This window comes from Colobus angolensis, unplaced genomic scaffold (assembly GCF_000951035.1).
Source record: "Colobus angolensis palliatus isolate OR3802 unplaced genomic scaffold, Cang.pa_1.0 Scaffold48, whole genome shotgun sequence".
Lineage (NCBI taxonomy): Eukaryota > Metazoa > Chordata > Mammalia > Primates > Cercopithecidae > Colobus > Colobus angolensis.
The window spans coordinates 10,485,617-10,504,902 of record NW_012118265.1 but is presented as its reverse complement, the minus strand read 5'-3'; the positions used below and the strand labels follow the sequence as shown (position 1 = coordinate 10,504,902).

The 19,286-nt window shown below is 39.3% G+C and overlaps 1 protein-coding gene across 4 annotated transcripts in view; it reads right to left on the bottom strand.

Annotated features, from left to right (window-relative positions):
- LEKR1 (leucine, glutamate and lysine rich 1) overlaps positions 1-17,778 on the bottom strand; it is a 214,379-nt gene extending 196,601 nt beyond the window's left edge. Inside the window, exons 1-2 of one of the 4 annotated variants that reach the window (XM_011959017.1) lie at positions 17,604-17,778; positions 13,860-13,951 (exon numbers count right to left, since the gene is read on the bottom strand). In XM_011959017.1, coding sequence (XP_011814407.1) covers positions 13,860-13,951; positions 17,604-17,748 — 237 coding nt within the window. In that variant the 5' untranslated portion in view covers positions 17,749-17,778. Of the gene's footprint in view, positions 1-13,859; positions 13,952-16,165; positions 16,964-17,603 lie in introns of those variants that run through there. The other 3 variants (XM_011959018.1, XM_011959020.1, XM_011959019.1) reach the window with 3 other exon arrangements.
- Positions 17,779-19,286: the final 1,508 nt, after the last annotated feature.

Sequence of the window (19,286 nt, the reverse complement as noted above, 5' to 3'; positions counted from 1 at the left end):
TACTACTCATTTTGGTATTAATAGTACAGTGTGGCATAGTCATTTTCAAATTCTAATTTGCCAGCCATCTATTTCCATATCACATAGCAAAAATATATAAAGAAAAAAATAGGAAAGGCTCTCACCTTCTCTTCCCTGATTTCTACACTCACCTTCCTTGCCTATACACTGCAAAAAAAAAGGAGCCAAATGTGATTTTGCTCTCTAGCCCACGGGCCGCTTTTACATTTTCTGCCACTTAAGAAGATGCAAGTCTGACAAGTATACTATGCTCAGTCAGGAACTGTGATAAAAAAGGAAAAGGACTCAAACATGAGAGTCCAAGATTATCTTATTCCTTCTTCCCTAAAATTCCCTGAGGAGATGCCACCAGGGGAAAACGGTTTAACAATCTTAGCCTTCTAATCAGGCAATGGATTCTCTAACTGTAGCTTTTTATCATCACAGTTCTTCTCTACACTTTTTCTTTGCTAGCCATCTCCCCCACCACCTTTACATTTTTTGCAACTGTCCTTTTTCTACTACTCATTTTGGTATTAATAGTACAGTGTGGCATAGTCATTTTCAAATTCTAATTTGCCAGCCATCTATTTCCATATCACATAGCAAAAATACATAAAGAAAAAAATAGGAAAGGTTCTCACCTTCTCTTCCCTGATTTCTACACTCACCTTCCTTGCCTATACACTGCAAAAAAAAAAAAAAAAAAGGAAACAGCAGGGACTTCTCTAGAAAGAGAAGCCAGCATAAAAAGTTAACAGAACAAGAAAGAAAAAAACAGCCTTTGAAAGACCTGTCACTGCACACTGATCCACCCATCTCAAGTCCTTTTTTCTTCAATAAAGAAAGAGAGCCATTTCCAAGCCATTATGAAAAAATAGTCTTTGTTTTCTTCACGTTGAAGTGAAATGGTTCTAATGTAAATGGCTCCTGTTACCACTATAAGCTATATATCTAACAGCGGTCCCCAATTTTTTTGGCACCAGAGACTGGTTTCGTGGAAGACAATTTTTCCATGGATTCGGGGGATGGGGATGATTTTGGAATGAAATGGTTCCACCTCGGATCATCAGGAATTAGTTAGATTCTCATAAGGAGTGCACAACCTAGAACCCTCGCATGTGCAGTTCCTGCTCCTATAAGAATCTAATGCTGCTGCTGATCTGACAGAAGGCAGAGCTCAGGCGGTAATGCTCACTGGCTTGCCACTCACCTCAGGCTGTGCTGCCCAGTTCCTAACAGGCTATGGACTGGTACTAGTCGGTGGCCAGAGGTTTGGGGACCCCAATCTATCTCTCTAATATTATTCTGTATAGAATAATACATACAAGTTGACTAAATAGATACACTGCCCAGTCATTAGGAAATTAAGTTAAATTACAGACAATCTAGGTAAATCAAATATAGGTAAGAAGTTATGTAACACATTTATTCTAAAAGACAGTGCTTTCATAGGCTTTGGGATGTATATACATATTTTGGCTGCTTTAAAATCAAGCACCCCAAACAGGGACTGGCACATAAGAGGCATAATAAATACTTGTTGTATAAATGCATCTAACTTAGGTCTGAAAAAGTGCAAAGCTGCACTTAACATGACCAAGTCTAAGACTAGCACACTTGTCCAGGACCTTAAGCAGCTGAGCCTCTCCTGGTGTCCTCATTTCTCCGCACTGCCTGGATGGCTGCCTGCTATTCTTGCTTTAGACTCTAAATGCAGATTTATGAAATGCTTGGTTTTAGTATGTTTTAAACAATTTACTTGTAAAGTATCTCAAACATGAGAGAAAACATTCTATAACTCTCATAAAAACCTTATCAAAATAAACACATATTTTATGTTCTCAAAACACTGAAGTTGTTAAACATTCTCTAACTTGGCCAGCTTTTCCCACCAGAAAGCTTCTGCTCCTTTGCCCTAGGATGCCTTACCTGCTGCCTGTGGAAATACTAGGCCTTCAAGAGGCAACTCCAGTTTCACCTACAGCATAAAGTTCCCCCTCTGGCCATCCCACCATGCAGGGATTCCTCTTTCCACTTTCTTCATTCTCATAGCAGATACTATCTTACAAGGCACTAAATCATACACTGTCTTGTAGAGCTTTTTTTTTTTCATGTCATTATACATCCTCTGCCTGAGAGGTGATTAGGGTCTGAAGTGCAGCTACTGTTTCTTGTAGATTTTGTTTGTTTTGCTTTGTTTCTTTTAATTTCCATCACACCTAGGCTAGTACAAGAAAGGAACTTAGTTCAGGGCAAGAGGAAGGATATTTCATGTCTTCAAATATATATAAGCACTATTTCTCAGGTGAGCACAAGTATAGCTGAACCCTCTCTGTGCTTACTCTTTCACACCTAACTTAAAAGGTGAAGATAATTGAATGTAATGATTTAAAAGGTCTTTTATGGTAAATGGACTTCTCTTCCTGTTCCTGCGAGGTTACAGTTTACATAAACCTGAAGGGCAGGCAGCAACAGTAAGCATCACGTTAAATCAATGGCATGATTAATGTTAACAGGCAGCCCAAAGGAACCTGCACAATGGACAAAAGCATATCTGAGAGCTGACTGCAAATTTTAATCAAAATGTAACAGATTGGTTGTTAATTAACAGTTAACTGTAGATTTACTGAAAAACCTGAAAGATTAATGATAGTTACAGTTTGAGGTTATAACTCACAATTTAAGTCAATCTTTTTCAAAACGAGATTTTTTTAAATTATACTATTAACAATGTATGGATTGCAAGCTAAATATGGGAAAAATGCCCTGTCCTGAGTACAGATGTGAACTAAAAGGGAAGAGAATAGCACAAAAACTAAAGAACTGAGTGTTAATTAGATTAAATGAGTTGATATATAGTTGACTTTTGAACAACATGGACATTAGGGGTGCCAACCTCCCCTCCACATAGTTGAAAATCCAAGTACAACTTCTGACTCCCCAAAAACTTAACTACTAATAGCCTACTGTTGACAGGAAGACTTGCTGATAATATAAACATTCAATTAATGCATATTTGATAAAGTAAGCTAAAGAAAAGAAAATGTTATTAAGAAAATCATCATAGGGAACAGAAAATATATTTAATCTTCATTAAGTGGAAGTGGATCACCAAAAATGTCTTCATTCTCATGTTTACATTGAGTAGGCTGAGGAGGAAGAAGAAGAGGAGGGGTTGGTGTTGCCGTCTCAGGGATGACACAGGTGGAGAAAGTGGAAGGGGAGGCAGAAAAGACAGGCACGCTTGGAGTAACTTTGAGGAAATATGTCATAATTTCTGTCGAACTTTTTTGCTTTTTCATTTCTCTGAAAATATTTCCATATCGTGCCAATCCTTCTTCCAATGTTTGCTTTAGTTTCAGTGCCATTATCATAGAAAGGTTCATATTATAAAAGAAGTGAGAAGCAGTCTTGAATAACTCAAACCCTTCTGCCATATTATCTAGCATGAATTTGTTTTCTGGCACTGCCTCTACTATGTCTTCTTTCTCATTATCTGCACTGATTCAGGAAAAAAAAAATCATCTCCAAGTCGTCCTCTGCTAATTCCTCTTGCGTGGTGTCTATTAGCTCCTGAATTTTTCCAAGATTAGTATCTTGAAACCGTTCCTTCACCCTCTGACCTTTTTTGCCATATCCACAATCTCTTTTATAATTTCCTTTATTGGCTCCATTGTAAATCCTTTGAAGTCATGCACAACGTCTGGTCAGTTTGCTCTAGAAGGAATTTCTTGTTCCAGGCTTGACGACTTTCATGGCTTTTTCTGTAATGGTGTCATCTTCAATGGTGTAATCTTTCAAGACTCTGGTAATGTTCTATCAGGGTTCTCTTCCATAGCATTGACAGTCCTTTCCATAGAGTCTATTAAAGTACTTCCTAAAGTACAAAGCATTGATGGAATCAGTCTAGAAAAAGTTATCTCCTTGTCCAAGCCTTTGTGTTGCACAACCAAAAGACTAACAATTGATGTTTATTTTTTCCCATCAAGGCTAGAGATTAGCAGTTTTATAGATAATGGCAGTCCTGATCATAAACCTGACTACACTTGCACAAAACAATAGAGCTGGCTATCCCTTCCTTCCTTAAATCCTGGTACTCACTTCTCTTCCTTACTAATGTATTTTGTGTCATTTTTTTCCAGAATAGGGCACTTCCGTTTGCATTAAAAACCTGTTTAGGAGATTGATGTGAGTAATAACTCCATCTTCTGTGTGGCATAGCCATCCTCATTTCCATTAAACTCTTTCTCTACTGCAATGCCACGGTCTCAGTGGCTTGATTTAATCTGTGTGGGAGGCAGGAAGAACCCATCGGGCTATTATAAATTTGGGGGTCTGTCTGGGATCTGCTTTTGTGGGTGCCTGCCTGCAGTTTGTCAGCCCCCACCAGTATGGCAGAATTGTAGGTGAGCTCTGGCAGCTGCTTATTTCTCTGGAACTGAAGGCCATGTTTGGTGCTGTCCTTGCTCAGTGAGGCCCTGTTGACCCATAGTGCTTGGGCCTAATTGCAGTGGAGAAAGACATCCTTCCTAGAAAGACATCTTTAAACTGGTCTGCTGAGTATTCTAAGCACAGCCAGAACCTTCTTCCTTCTCCCAGCTGGTTTGGCTCCTTTGGGGGCATTAGCTGGCTCTCCCAAGATAGTAGGAAGAGTCTCGGTTTGAAGAGATGTCTCCCCAGTTAGAGAGTAAGAGGTTAGTTCAGAAGAATTACTTCTGGAAATTTTTGGTTAGGAATCCCGGTTTGGAAGGCCTTTTTGTTTGTCTTTATCTCATTGTGTGTATTTGTATATATGGAGAGAATTCCCTGAAAGAATTGCTGATGAAAGTCCAGGAGGCTCTACTAGTTTGTCTGGTTGGTCACATTCTGTGAGCCATGAAGAAAGTTCAACAGGTCTAATTCAGGGTGACTATCCACTCTTCCATGTTGCTCAAAGATCACCCATTGAAACTCCTGGCTGGAGAACATCCCACCATACTTTGAGTGTATCAAAGACAACACGGGCCAACAGAGGCAAATTTAAGCCTTGCCAGGTCAACATTTGGATGCTATGCAGGGTGACTGGTGTCTCTGTTTTGTCATGTGTATTTTCCTCTGCCTAGAATAAAAAATGTAATTTCGTTTCCCCCATGTAGCTTGGCTACATCTTGCAAAACAAGAGGTTTTTGACTATGATTCCATGAAACAGAAAGAGATTATTTTATTTTGTAACGTCGCATGGCCCCCATAGCTATGGTACAGCAAGCAGGGTCACCAAAGCTGTTGAGAGAAAAGGAACCTGGAAAGCTGGCATGCCAGCAAAAGGGTAAGAATTTCTTATCAGTCAGGCTTCTGGCCTCTCTCTGTGCAAACTGTTTTGATTCAATGGTAAAAATCACTGTCTCCTTTGCAAAGTCTGATTAATGGGAAAAAGATTTGTGTGATTAGTCTGAGGTTGTAGCAAATCTGGTGTACTTTGTGCTATGAGCGTTCATATTGTTTCATTCCTTTCCTCTCAGTTTTTATCTTTATGTGTCTTCTGTCATGGAGAGGGGCACAGTAGGATATAATAAGGTCTTAGGATCCCTATAAGCCCAATGCTCAAGTTGGTCCTGTGGGCTGGTCAGTTACAAACTTTGCTGCAGGTCCCTGAAATAAAATCTGGACAAGATTTCCCTCTCATCTTGTTTTACGTCCTTGGGAGCTTGACTTTGTGACTATGTGGAGGTATACTCTCAGTCTCCACCATCCAAAGGGCAGGAATTTTTTGGTTCATGTCAGTATGAGAGACCAGGTATCTGAGATAACTCAGCACACTCTTCATCCCAAATGTGTCACACCATTGGGTGAGTCTTACCTTAAAAGATTGCAGTTCTACAGGGCTCTTGTCATCTTTTGTTATCTTAAGCCATTACTGAGAGTGAATTCTTGGGGATGATGAAGATGTCTCATCTATCCCCTCTCTAAGAATACCTCTTGCTTATATGATAAAATCCTGGAACATTAACATCTGGGCTTGTAAAAGACTCAGATTAAGTCACTACTGAAACTGAGTATACCATTTAAAAAAAAAAGAAAGAAATTTTAGAAATCTTTTATTCTCCACAATTAAAGATTTTAAAAAGGATGAATAATGTCGTAACTAGCTTCAGAAAATTCTCTCGAGCAGTTACAATCCTTTACAAGCTTGAAAATGATGCCCCACACTCCTTCCTGGAAGAGCAATGGCAGCTGCCCCATGCTGTAGCTCAGTAGCTAAGACTTTACCTTTTTATAGTGGCAGTCTGGGTTCAATTGCTGGCTTTGAGAATGAGTCATTTCTGGTTGGACACTTGTGGGACTTTTGCCATTTATTGATTTTTTTCTTCTCCATGGACAGCTTCTGATTTCCTGTCTTGAATTTTCTTTTCTCTGAGCTACCTCAGGGGCTATTCTAGATATTATAAAAATGCTTGCCTTCTCTTTTGGAGACAACTCATGCATCCATGGATAAGTCATAATCTTAGCTAAGACACTGGTTTCACTTAGGAGAAGACCTTTGAGGGGAAAAAAAAAGCTTAAAAGCCAGAGGATGTTTGTCCTGGCTAAAGTATAGTAACAAAAGATTTAAAAGGATTTCTTTAATGAAGCTCTATGGTTAAAAGTTGGCTTAATTAAAAGTTGGTATCTACACCATACATATATTTTAAAGGTCTTTATGCTTTTTCCTTCTTGGATCTTGTTTTTTTGAGAAAAAGTTTTTTCTTTTTGGTTGGCTGAATTGTTTCTCCATTTACTTCTTTTTGCCAGCCTGGGATTCCTTAGGAAAAACAGAGGAGGTACCACAGGCCCCATTTGGGGAAAAACCTGTTTTCCTCATGGAACACACAAAATTGTAAGTAGACAAATCCTTCTCAAAATGTATGACTCTGCTCTGTTTTGTATTACATTATCCAACCTTTTTAACTTTTGGGGGTATCAGAAATTACTTTGCTTTGGCTGGGCTTGGTGGCTTATGCCTGTAAAACCAGCACTTTGGGAGGCCAAGGCAGGTGAGTCACCTGAGGTCAGGATTTCAAGGCCAGTCTTGAACATGCTGAAAGCCCACCTCTACTAAAAATACAAAAATCAGCTATGCACGGTGGCACACGCCTGTAATCCCAGCTACTCGGGAGGCTGAGGCAAAAGAATTGCTTGAACCCAGGAGGTGGAGGTTGCAGTGAGTTAAGATTGCACCACTGCACTCCAGCCTCAGTGACAGAGTGAGATTCGTCTCAAAAAAATAAAATAAAATAAAATAAAAAAAGGAAGACAGAGCAAGACTTGGAGGGAGGGAGGGAGGGAGGAAGGAAGGAAGGAAGGAAGGAAGGAAGGAAGGAAGGAAGGGAGGAAGGAAGGAAGGAATCGCTTTATGAGAGAGGCTTTATGAGAGAACTTTTAGCCTTGGTGTGTAATAGCTAGGTAAGAGATGGCTTTTACCTAGCTTAGGGATGGCTAATGGCAGACACTTACAATTGAGTTACTACAGGGTGATACTCAGTTCTTTGCACACTGAATAAGACAACCATGTTCTTGGGCACCTGGAAAGTATGGATTGGGGAATGGACTGATTACAGATTGAGCTGATTGGCTTTGGGTTGCCCACTAGCCTCAGCGAAAATGTCCTTGCAATGAGATACATCATAAAATCACTATCTCATCCTATAGTGTTTCTCTTTTGGGGGACCCAGGATTAGGCATAAAAATGGAGCCCTGGATTTTTGGGGATCTGTTCTACCTTCCAGCTCTGCCTACCAGGCCCTGGAGGCTGTACGCTTTCTCGGCCCTGTTCCTTAAAGGGCTCCACCCTGAAGCCACAAATCCAATTTAGAAATTTACATCTTTAAGAAAACCCCCACTGGTAAGGGTGCCTGCCTGTGTGTACTAGAAACTCTTATCGTACAATGTTTTGGCTTAATGTCTCAGCTCTGTGCTTTTAAAATATAAGTTCTGTATCCTGTTTCACCTAGGAGCTGTCCCTTTAGAAATGCAAATTTAGAGTTGCCTAGCTGACAATTGTTTAGGGCAGGGAATAGGTAATCAAGAAACTGATAGTCTAAAATAGGAAATAGAAACTTAAAAACTGGCAAACAAAAAAATCTTGCAACTACCAGATTCATTTCCTTCCATGTAATTATATGTGTTGTGTGTGGGATGTTTATATAAAAGAGCTCTAATTAACTGGTTTAGGGAAGAATGAGCCCTAAAATAAAATATTTTGTCAGAAAAATAGAAAATTTAATGCCTTTTAGTGTAGATGACTTTAGAAATCTTTGTTTAGTTTTTAAAATTATTGGTAAAATAAAAACATCTTCAAAATTTAGACATTTGGTCTAAAGTAGGCAGACTGAATACTGTCTTTGCTATATGTTTTAAGGTTATCAACTACTTCTATGATATTTTTGAAAACTGACTTGTCTATTCTTCAGCCATTAGAGTCTAGGTAAGATCTGGGGACATATGGAATTAGCCCTGTCCTCCGACTAGGCTAGGAAGAGTCAGACACTGTCTGAAGCTCTGTCCTTGTCCTAGGCTCTGTAATCCGATACATGGTTAAAATTACTTACTTACCAGGTTCCTAACCAGAAATAATAGTCACTAAACGTTAACATAGTAACATTGAGACTACTAAAGAAAGTTTACATACAAGTTATATAAAGAAAGCAAAATGTGTTTTTGGCTTAGAAACATGACTTTTGTTCAAAGGCAAGTAATCATGTTGAGTTTAGAGATTTTTGAGGACTGTCCCAAAAAGATATGACAATAATGAAGGTTTAAGCAAGCTATAAAAGATTTACATAAGATTGATCTTGTAAAGGAAGCTCTGTGGGTGTGAGCAATGTAGCCAAAAGTTGAAGGGGATTATTTAGTTTTTCTATAAATTAAAACATTAAAATAAAAAGCACATTGTTACAAGGCCAGAATCTGGACTCATGTGTCAGAATAATGGTTTTCTTAGAACACTAATCTGCTCTTTAATAAATTATAAAAAGTTATGGGGGATTTATGAAAATCTTACCTTATGGTCAAATTGATTAAGACTGTATAGATTTGTTTATAAGGCTTTATTTGAAAATTGGGCCTAACATTAATAGTACATCAATACAAAGGTAAAATTTGGTTTTCCTCTTTTGAACAAAGTTTTTTTGTAATACTGAGCCACAATGAAAGGTTTTTGCCTTTTAAGTAAACTGCAAAAAAAAAAAAAAAAAAGGAAAAAGAGGGGAGAGAGACTCAGGCAGCCACATGCTATCTTTATTGGGTATGCTGTTTAGGTTTTTGCCTTTTGAAATTTTTGAGTTATCACTTCGGCTAAATGAGTAACCAATGATGATACTATTTTGTAACAGTAAGTATTCTAAATCTTTGATATTTGACAAACCTTCCAAAATCAAAATTTCAAGTTCTAAATTAAGTCCTTTTGATTTCATTAACTTCTTCAATATTAGGTCCCCTGAAGTCCAAAAGAGACATCTGGCTTATCTGGCATGTTGAAATTATAGAGTGAGCACTGTCAAGTATGAATTGGTATTAGGCTTTCTTTGGGCTGTATTTATATGAAAGTGTTATTGGTATGTGTTCCAGAACTGTGCAAGATTCCTATAATTTCAATATGACTTAGTATATGTTATCAGTAATAATTGTTATACTAAATTGTATGCCACAAAAATAACCAAATTTCCTTGTTAAGTCTTAAACCATAGCTGTTTTAAGCCTCTTGTCATCCAAAATTATTTTTACTTTGATCCTTCTCAAAAGGTGATTTTATAATCAGCTATGGGACTCTAACAGGTGCTCTTGAATGCACATTTCTGGTATCTTTAAAGATTGTGCCATTAACAGAGGGAAAAACTTCTAGGACTCTCAGGAAAAGCTGATGTGTTCATGAATATTAAACAGAACAGGAATTAACTGCATGGTCTGAACTAAGAGAATAATGAAATAATCTATGACTGTTTGAAATATTTCTGATCCTTTTTGTTTTTCAGGGTCAAAAAATACAACAACTTTCCTTTTGAGCTGTTTATACCTTTTAACAGTTGAATGAAGCATATTTCTATCTGCAAACTTTGGAGGATATTTCTTTCTCTCTACCTGATTTCTCCAGAATTTTGAAACTAATTGTGAGTATTCTTAGCATATGGCAATATAGTTTTTTGCATAAGTTCAGTAAGAATCTGCTTTTTGTTTTGCTTTATTTTGCTTTCTGTAACAGGACACAACTGGAGACACTGATTATTTTACCAAGGCTTTGACTGGAAATGGCATGGTTTCAGGCTGCTTTGAGTAACTGAGGTTGACTTACAGAGCTGATAACAGCCCCTTGGAAATACTGGTCTCATACCTTGTCCTTTACAGGGCTCCTAACCTGTAGTAAATAAAGAATGTCACTTTCTGACAGACCCAGGAATCCCAAGTCATTGTGGGACCTCAAGAAGAGAGTAATTCACCCAATTCATACAGGTATCTGCAGGCACAGATGAATCCTTGGCCGGGCTAGAGACTCTTAAAAGGTCTAATCTGAGATTCCTTATGAAATAAATTCCAGCAAAACCAATTATTTTTAGAAAAAGAATCTATGTGGCAAATAACTATTCTTTCTGCATTTTATGCAAATAAACAGGCCAAATATAATGGGACTGGAACTTATTCTGCAAATAAACTGGTCCTACTAAGATTTGTGTTTGGTAGAAATGGAGAACTGGAGAGAGAAAAATTGTTTCAGAAAAAAACTATAGTACAACTGTTATTAGATTCCAGCCTTGTCCACTATGTTTGAGTCTCTGCTAATGACCCCATATCTGATTGATTCTTGGGGTCAATCACCTGTATCCCTTAAGGCTTCAGGTCAGTTCTACAGGGATTCCTGAAGTGAGGACTTTCTCTCCTTATGCTGGGACTCATTATTTGTCTTATCATCCACCTGTTCACTTAAGTGCTGTATGAAAGTTGTGGACAACAGCACCAATGTTTTGTTATGCAGACCTTGGGACCTCAACCTGGCACACATGAATACATACCAACAATTACAAGACAGTTTCAATCCTCTTACCCTGAGGGCAATTCCTACTCCAAATCTGCCCCTATGAGCAGGAAGAAGTTACAGTGGAGGTCAGCCTTTTTCCATTTCCATAACCCACAGATTAAAAATAAGGTATGATGAAACCCAAAGGAGGGGGACTGAAACTGTCTTTGCAAAAATTGTAACAGTGAGAAAATTCTGACCTAACCAACTCAGTTTTGCCTTTAACCTCCAAACTGCTCTTGGTCATTTGACATGGTTTGGCTGTGCCCCACCCAAATCTCACCTTGAATTGTAGCTCCCACAACTCCCACATCATGAGTGGGACCCGGTGGGAGATAACTGAATCATGGGGGTGAACCTTTATCATGCTGTTCTCATGATAGTGAGTAAGTCTCACAAGATCTGATGGTTTTATAAAGAGGAGTTCCCTTGCACAAGTTCTCTGTTGCCTGTCGCCATGTAAGACATCCCTTGCTTTTCAGCCATGATCGTGAGGCCTCCCCAGCCATGTGGAACTGTGAGTCAATTAAACCTCTTTCCTTTATAAATTACCCAGTCTCAGGTGTGTCTTTATTAGCAGCATGAGAACAGACCAATACACAATTCCTGGGTGTGGGCCAATCTAACTTTGGGAGAACTTTATAGTTTAAATAATATCCCTTAAACTAAGCCATCTTTGTAAAACTTTAGCCAACAGGTTAAGAGAATTAGAGGGGTCTGCATTCTGCTAATATGTAGGTATAAATGACTAGGAGCCATTATTCCAATGAATTTGCAACTTCCCTAATTACTCCTGTAATTAACATCACTATTGTAGAACCTACAATTGGCCTTTTGAGATGTTTCTTCAGGCTTTTGTATTTCTAATGACTGATGTCCCACTTGGACTCTCCGTCTTCACACTGGGACCATTTTCTACACCCCTATGACTGCATCCCCAATCAATCAGCAGCTCCCATACCCTAGCCCCAGTCCACCTGCCAAACTATCCTTGAAAATCCCTAGCCTGCTAATTTTTGGAGATTGATTTGATTACATGCCACAGTGGCCTCATATCAATTAAACTTTCTTTACTGCAAAAAAACAAAACAAACAAACACAAAAGCAATAAAAAAGAAACCAAAAACCCCCTTTCTTCTTAATGATTTTCTTAATGACATCTGGGAACTTGTCTGCTGCGTCTTGGTCAGCAAAAGATGCTTCTCCTGTTATCCTGACTTTTTCTTTTTTAAGCCAAACCTCTTCCAAAAATTACCAAACCATCCTTTGCTAGCATTAAATTATCCAGCTTTAGATCTTTCACCTTTTTTTGTAAGTTGCCATATAATGATGTTCTTTTTTTTTTTTTCCTCTGTGGCTTAAAATCCAAACTCCTTCCCAGGGCATCCAAGATCCTCCAACACCTGGCTGTATCCTAGATTTCCTACTCCATTTCCAGCCTCCCCATTTCCTCCAACCACTAACATCCCAGACTTTTCACCACTCTCTGCTCACTATGTGGAATGACTTTGTTTTTTCTTGAATTATATTAGAGTCTGCAAGTACGCCTTTCTTATAGCAATTCTGCACCCACATAAAAACTGGATTTTCGTTATAAGGGGTTTTGCAAAAAGTACATGGTTTTTGCACCTGTTGGCGTAGCTGTAGCTACAACATCATAAATTTCCTTTAGATATATATAACGGTCCTTACACTGGATTCACTTATCTTGAAATAGTGGGCAACCACAGCTGCACACCACATTCTATAGTACATATCAAACGATTCAACTTTTTCTTTGTAATGTCATGGCTTTTCTCTGCTTCTTGAAAGTACTTCCAGCATCAGGTAGTGGCATGCTAAATGTGTCCTTTGGTGTTACCCAAAGCTTGTGAAATTGCACTAAACATGATGAAAAATACAACAGAACTTCAAGATCACTTTTTCCTGACGGGAGGAACTGCTCACATGGCCATGATTATCACAGTGTTTTAAGGAGATAATCACAATTATTGGGCTCACTGCAAAAGCAACAGGAGGTAGCTATAAAATTATTACATTAGTATAGTATATACTACAGTTAATTTTATGTAGTTACAATTTAATACTTCATCATTATGTTTATTTACATCTCTTGACTGCAAATAGCACCATGTAGTCTGTTGTCTGTGTACATAAGTTTTGATCAATTTTACCTTTTTATAACAGATTTATGCATATTTTATGATAGTAAATGATAAAACAGACTAGTGTCTACGTACATTTTATGCAATATGACATGCCTTTTTCTTAATTTTTTCAATATTTCTAGGCTATTGGTTCACCTATGAGTTTTTTCAAACCATTCCAAATCTTCAAAACATTTTCCAATATATTTATTTTTAAAACCCACATATAAGTGGACCCACACAATTTAATTCCATGTTGTTCAAGGGTCAACTGCATAAAAAGGGCTTAAAACAGTGCTTGGCACATAGTAAGTACTGAGAATTAATGTTGGTGAAACCATAATAGAGGCTTAGAAATCCAGCCCCACTGAAACACACATGGACATTTCTGATGCCTGCTTTTCACTAGGGCTCCACAACCACCTGGTCAAATACTGTACTGGAATTAGATATATGTCTTCTTTCGTAGTAGCAAAATTCTTTATACTGAATGGAATTCTACAATTCTGATAATAATTATTATATTAATTATTATGATAATGATAATAATTATTCCCTCTCCCACTCCACCAATTCATTCAGATCCTATGACCAAAATTAATGAATTCACTCCTCTAGGTTTCAGAATTATCTAACTACTAAATGTTCCCACTGTTAGGCTGTAGCAACACAATATAATAGCATACCTTTTGGATTTCTTCAGGCAAAGCATGCACGGGAATGTGATGATCCATAACTTCCCAAAATATGGTAAGAGAGCTTCGAAGCAAAAAGAAATCTAAGAACATTGATGGCAACAGTCAAACAGAAATAATGTAGAGAACATTCAAACTAAGATGCTTTATAAATTCTTGGGAGGATTTGGGGATGAATGGTGATAACTGTTTCAACAGATGCTTATTTCGTCAGCTCAATGTTAGAAAGTACAATTAGGGTTTTCTCCATTAGTTATTGGGCCAACAGAACAGGAGAGAACTATAGAGACTGCTAAGTTAGAAAGAATATTTTCTCTTTTGTTAGAACTTTATAGTCTAATAGTAATTTCTGCTGTGATTTACTACTAATTGTTTTTCAAATACATAATGACTAAAATTTTAAATACCCATTTCAGTATATTTTAAAAATCAAGTATTTTTCTGAAATGCTGCCAGAAAAAGTATGAAAATATAGCATTTAAGTTTAGCAGATGAAAAAAGCAATTGTGTCATGAATGCTGGATTAAATACAGAAAAAGAGAATTTAGAGTTACCAGATTAAATATCATATGCAAATACTGAACAGAACACTGATCAAAAAATAAGTCAAGTGCCAATTTTATCTAAGATGGATATTTACATAATTTTATGTAGATATTTTACTTTTAACAGATTTTCTTTTTCTAATAAAAGCCATTCAATATAAAAGTGAGTCACTGCTTTCATAAAACCACAGAGGATAAACGGAGGAGCACTTTGGGTTCCTTTTTTTTTTTTTTTTTTTTTTAAATCTTTCCCTCACGAGTGAGGGCTGTTTGTACATATCTAAGGAGTCAGGAGAAGGGGGAGAGCAGTGGCAGCAGAGTCAGATGATACAGGCACATCTGATTCCATAGCAGGGAAGAAGGCCTGAGGACCATGAGTTATAGACAAGAGCAGTCTAAGAGTTCAAGAGAGGAAAATATCTTATGTTTCAGATGAGAGGTGGGAGTTAGTGAAGGCTTCCTGAGGTTGTTCGCATTCAATCAGGGCGGGATTTTGAAAAGAGAGACTGGAGAAGCAACGTACTCTATCAGAGACAGCAACCCCAGCCATACAGCAAGGTAGGAGGAAAACTGTAGTTGTCAAAAAGTCCTACAGTGGCATTATCTCTGTAAATGATGCAACCACTAGTGGAAGAGAAGATTCCTTGTTCCTCGTGTTAGCACAAAGACTCATTTCAGTGAGGTGCTGTTTAAAACCAAAAACTAACGAGCTTTATGTCTTCCCACATAAAACATAATATGACATGTGTCTTAAAGTTAACTGAGGTCTGCAATGGAGGTACCATTAACCATGTCAACATAGGTCCAACCATAATCGGATGTTTGGCAGATTTGTCATAATCATGTGGCAAGAGCCCAGAAGGTTCATTATTCTCATTTCTGTCATTTAACGGTGGATTTGCCATCAGTAAAATAAAACAGTAACTTCAACTCGATTGGGAGAATTTTCCAAAAAATTACCATCTAAACATCCTTTTAAAATTTCACCCATAAAACTATCTGAGAGCACGGATCTAAATGACAGTAGAAACTAAGCACCAGTAGAACAGTTTTTGTGTAGTGCCCTCATTGTGAATCTATTCCAACTTTATGGCCTTAGCATAAGAAGGGGAGAAATTCGCAGGTTCTGATTATTTGGGGGAAATTAAAAGTAAAATATCCTGCCAACTCAGAAAATGCTCCACAATGCAGAAAGACAACAATTAGTAATTAGGCATTCAACTAGACTTTGATGCACATCACAGCTAATCTGCTAATGAGGTTACAAAGAGAGAAGGAAATCCCACTCTTCTTAATACAGTCAAGGAGATACAATCCGTCACACACATTCTCAAGGAAATTGGTAACGTGCCCTCATGGAAGAAGGCTTAACATAGTGTTCTATACATTCTTTTATATTTCTTCTTTAATTCATCTGGTAATTGGGGTAACCAACTGTGTTAGCTAACGGCTTTCCTCCTAAGGAATGCATAGCGCTATAACAAAGCAGGTGTTTACAATTAGGAATAACGCAGGTAGGTTAAACTCCCAAAGTGACAAGGAGATTGGGGCCCTATATTCCTTGATGTTTACATTTTAAAGAAAGGGCTTCCAGGTCCTCAAGAAAAGCATTCCTAGGTTTTAAAAAAGATTTTCATACATATTAAATAAACAGAGGAAGAATTCACAAATACTAAGTTTCTCGAGAAAGAAGAAGGGTGTCTTTCCCTTTTGGCAACAGAAAATTTGTAATTTTTTAAAATTTAGTCTTACATAGTTTTGCGTGTGTTATCAAACAAGTCCCTTTAATTTTTCTCATTGCACGTGTGTGGACTGCACTTTGGCAAGAGGTGCAGTGATAAGTGGCTGCAGCTACGTGGGTGTTTGTGAACCTCCTCTCTAACAAGATCACCGAAAAGACATTTTTTAAAATGCAGACACGTCCTTGTTCATTTCCAATTCCGTTTCTCACACCAGTGTCACGTTAGGCCATTAACTCACGTTCAGCTTTCAAGCCCTTACGTAAAGAACCATTCCCTTGGCGTGAATCACCCCACTACGAGCAGGTCAGGGGCAGGTGAAGGCGGGAGTTCACGTCCTAAGACTTCCCTGAAGCGGCGGGATCTTCCGCACAGAAACCAAAAGCAAGGCCAGACAAAACTGCTGGAACGGCTTTCAAATCTGTCCCTTTCTAACCCCGTTCCTCCTGGACCTGCCGTGACCGGAAGAGGAGGAGGAGGAAGGTGCGGGGGTGAGGAAGCAGAGCCGCGCGTTCCCTGGGGCTGGGAGGAAGGCGGACCGCGCCTGGTACCCGCTGGCTGGCAGAGAGCAGGAAGGGGCCGCAGAAGAGCGTGGCGGCGGAGTCCAGGCCCGGGACCTCGTGCCCTCGCTGGGGCACCGCGGCTCAGCTTTCTGGTCCTCTCCCCGGGTGCGAGCACGCCTCCACTCCGGAACTGCATTCCGGTGGACCGGGTCATCCCAGGCTGAGGAAAGCCATCGTCCCTCACCTCGACTTCCACTACGACGGGTGTGAAACAGCTTTCCCGGTCTCCCGCGCGACCGCGCCGCCCGTCGGCTTGACGTCAGGGCGCGGCGACGTCATGGCCCACGTCTGTCGTCAGTGCCCCTCTGCACCGCCCAGGGCCTCACGCGCCGGGCGGAAGTGGGAAAACTGGTGGTGGGGCTGGGAAGTCTGGGCTAGTTTTACGCGAAGTGCTGTGAGAAGGAGGGAAGGGGATCGAGGGATGAGGAGGGCGAGAGTGGGTCGGGTGCTTGGTAGCGGCTGCTGAGATGGAGGGAGCTGTCCCACCCTCGTGGGGGTTTGGAGAGAGGCACTGCCGGGAGTCAGGAGCCTATAACCCTACGTCTCACCCCGGCTCTGGGGCTATATGGCGGACACAGCAGTGAGCAGTTACTGTTCTTGAGCGGAGGAAAGAGATGGCTGTAGGGGTCATGGGTGTAAAGGGAAGTTCTGGTTTCAGTCATTACAGCAAGGGCAAATTAATTGGGAAGGCGTTGGTGACATTTCCATTCTACTCCAAAGTAGTGAAGATTAAGGGCTTAGTTCAAAAAGGATTTTGAGACCTCCTAGTCTACACTTTATTTATCGCAGGCTACCCACCCTTACACGTGACAAACTTCCCTTTATTCATACATTCATTCACAAAACAAATACTTATTGACCTACCACGCGACAAGCAGAGCAGCATACCGAGATAGGGTAATACTCTGTTACTGGTCAAGGAAGGAGCAGCCATTGGTATAATTAGCAGGTGACTCATTCGTAGTCCAGATCTTGCCTTTCTGGGGATTATATAAGGTCCAAGTACAGTTCTTCCAAGAACCAGAGAAAACATCGATGGCTCTCTAGCAGGCAAAGAGACTGGTTTGCTATTGAATAAAAATAAGGTTAAGTAAACACAAAGAAAATTAATTGAACCTATAGATTTAGATAAATGATTAAATGACGCACAGCAGTATCAGTACACCAAACTGCTTACTCATAACTATTGATTAATGACACCAGGAAGTACTGAACACTTCAGTGCCTTATTCCTTGGCACTAAAGTCTAGCAGATGTATCTTGTACACGCAACCTGACTGATATTTTTGCCCCAGTGCTTACCCTTGAGTTTCTGTTTCCACTCCCTCAAAGAGGAAAGGATTAAGAGGCCTGGAGGACAGTCAACCAAGTGGTCAAGTACAATATGCTTATGAGAAGCCCAAATAACTTGCAGAGCTATTCATCCTCATCATATTTATCTGAGGGATAGTGAAGGTAAGACTGCTGTCATTTTGTAATAATGGAAGTTTAGATATAGGGCACCAAAACCGGTACCTATCTGGGACAGAAATTTGCACGCCTGATGCAAGATCACTCTGTTCTGAGGCTAGTTTTATTTATTGAGTATTTTGTGTATAGGATAAGGAAAAGCAACGCTTTAAGGATCGGAGAAAATCCAGTTCAAAGGCTGCAGTTCACTCTGTAGTTTAATTTCATCTGTGTTTATTTATCTGTATATTGCCTTTGTGACCAATTTCCACTGTAAATTTCCTTTAGACCTGCACCGTCCAGTAAGGTGGCTTCCTGTAACTAATTTCACTAAAATAAGGTATGTTTAAAAATTCCATTGCTATATTGCATTAGCCACATTTTAAGTGCTCAGTAGTCATGTAGGTATGATACACCATAGATATTGAACATTTTCATTATCATAGAAAGTTGGGCTGGGCATGGTGGTTCATGCCTATAATCCTAGAGCTTTGGGAGGCTGAGGCAGGAGGATCCCTTGAAGCCAGGAGTTTGAGACTGGCCTGGGCAATATAGTGAGACTCTGTCACTATATATAAAAAAAAAATTAGCATGGTGTGGTGACACACACCTGTAGTCTTTACTCAGAAAGGCCTAGATGAGAGGATCACTTGAGCTCAGGAATTTGAGGCTGCAGTGAACTATGATCTGGCCACTGCACTCCAGTATAGGTGACAGAGCCTGACCCTGTCTCTTAGAAGAAGAAAACAAAGAAAAAGAAAGTTGGAAAGCAGTAGACCCCAGTAACAATTTCAAGGGATAAGAGTTATGAAGAATGACATTTTTTAAAGGGTAGCAGCAAAGAGTGTTGTTCCTGAAAGAAGTGCACAGGAAGTGTTGTGACAAGATGTTACAAATTAGGTTTAAGAAAAAAAAAAAACAAAAAAAGCCATGAATCCTGTGCCCTGTGTTGGTGTTTTGTCTTGTCTCTGTCTTTTCAGGTTTCTCACTTGCCCTCCCTGATCCTTCTTCCCACCCCGTTACTGTCCGTACTAGAACTGAAGTACAATTTAAAATAATCCCATCATTGGGCATACTGAATAAAGTTTGAGTTATCCCATTAATTTTTTTTTTTTTTTTTTT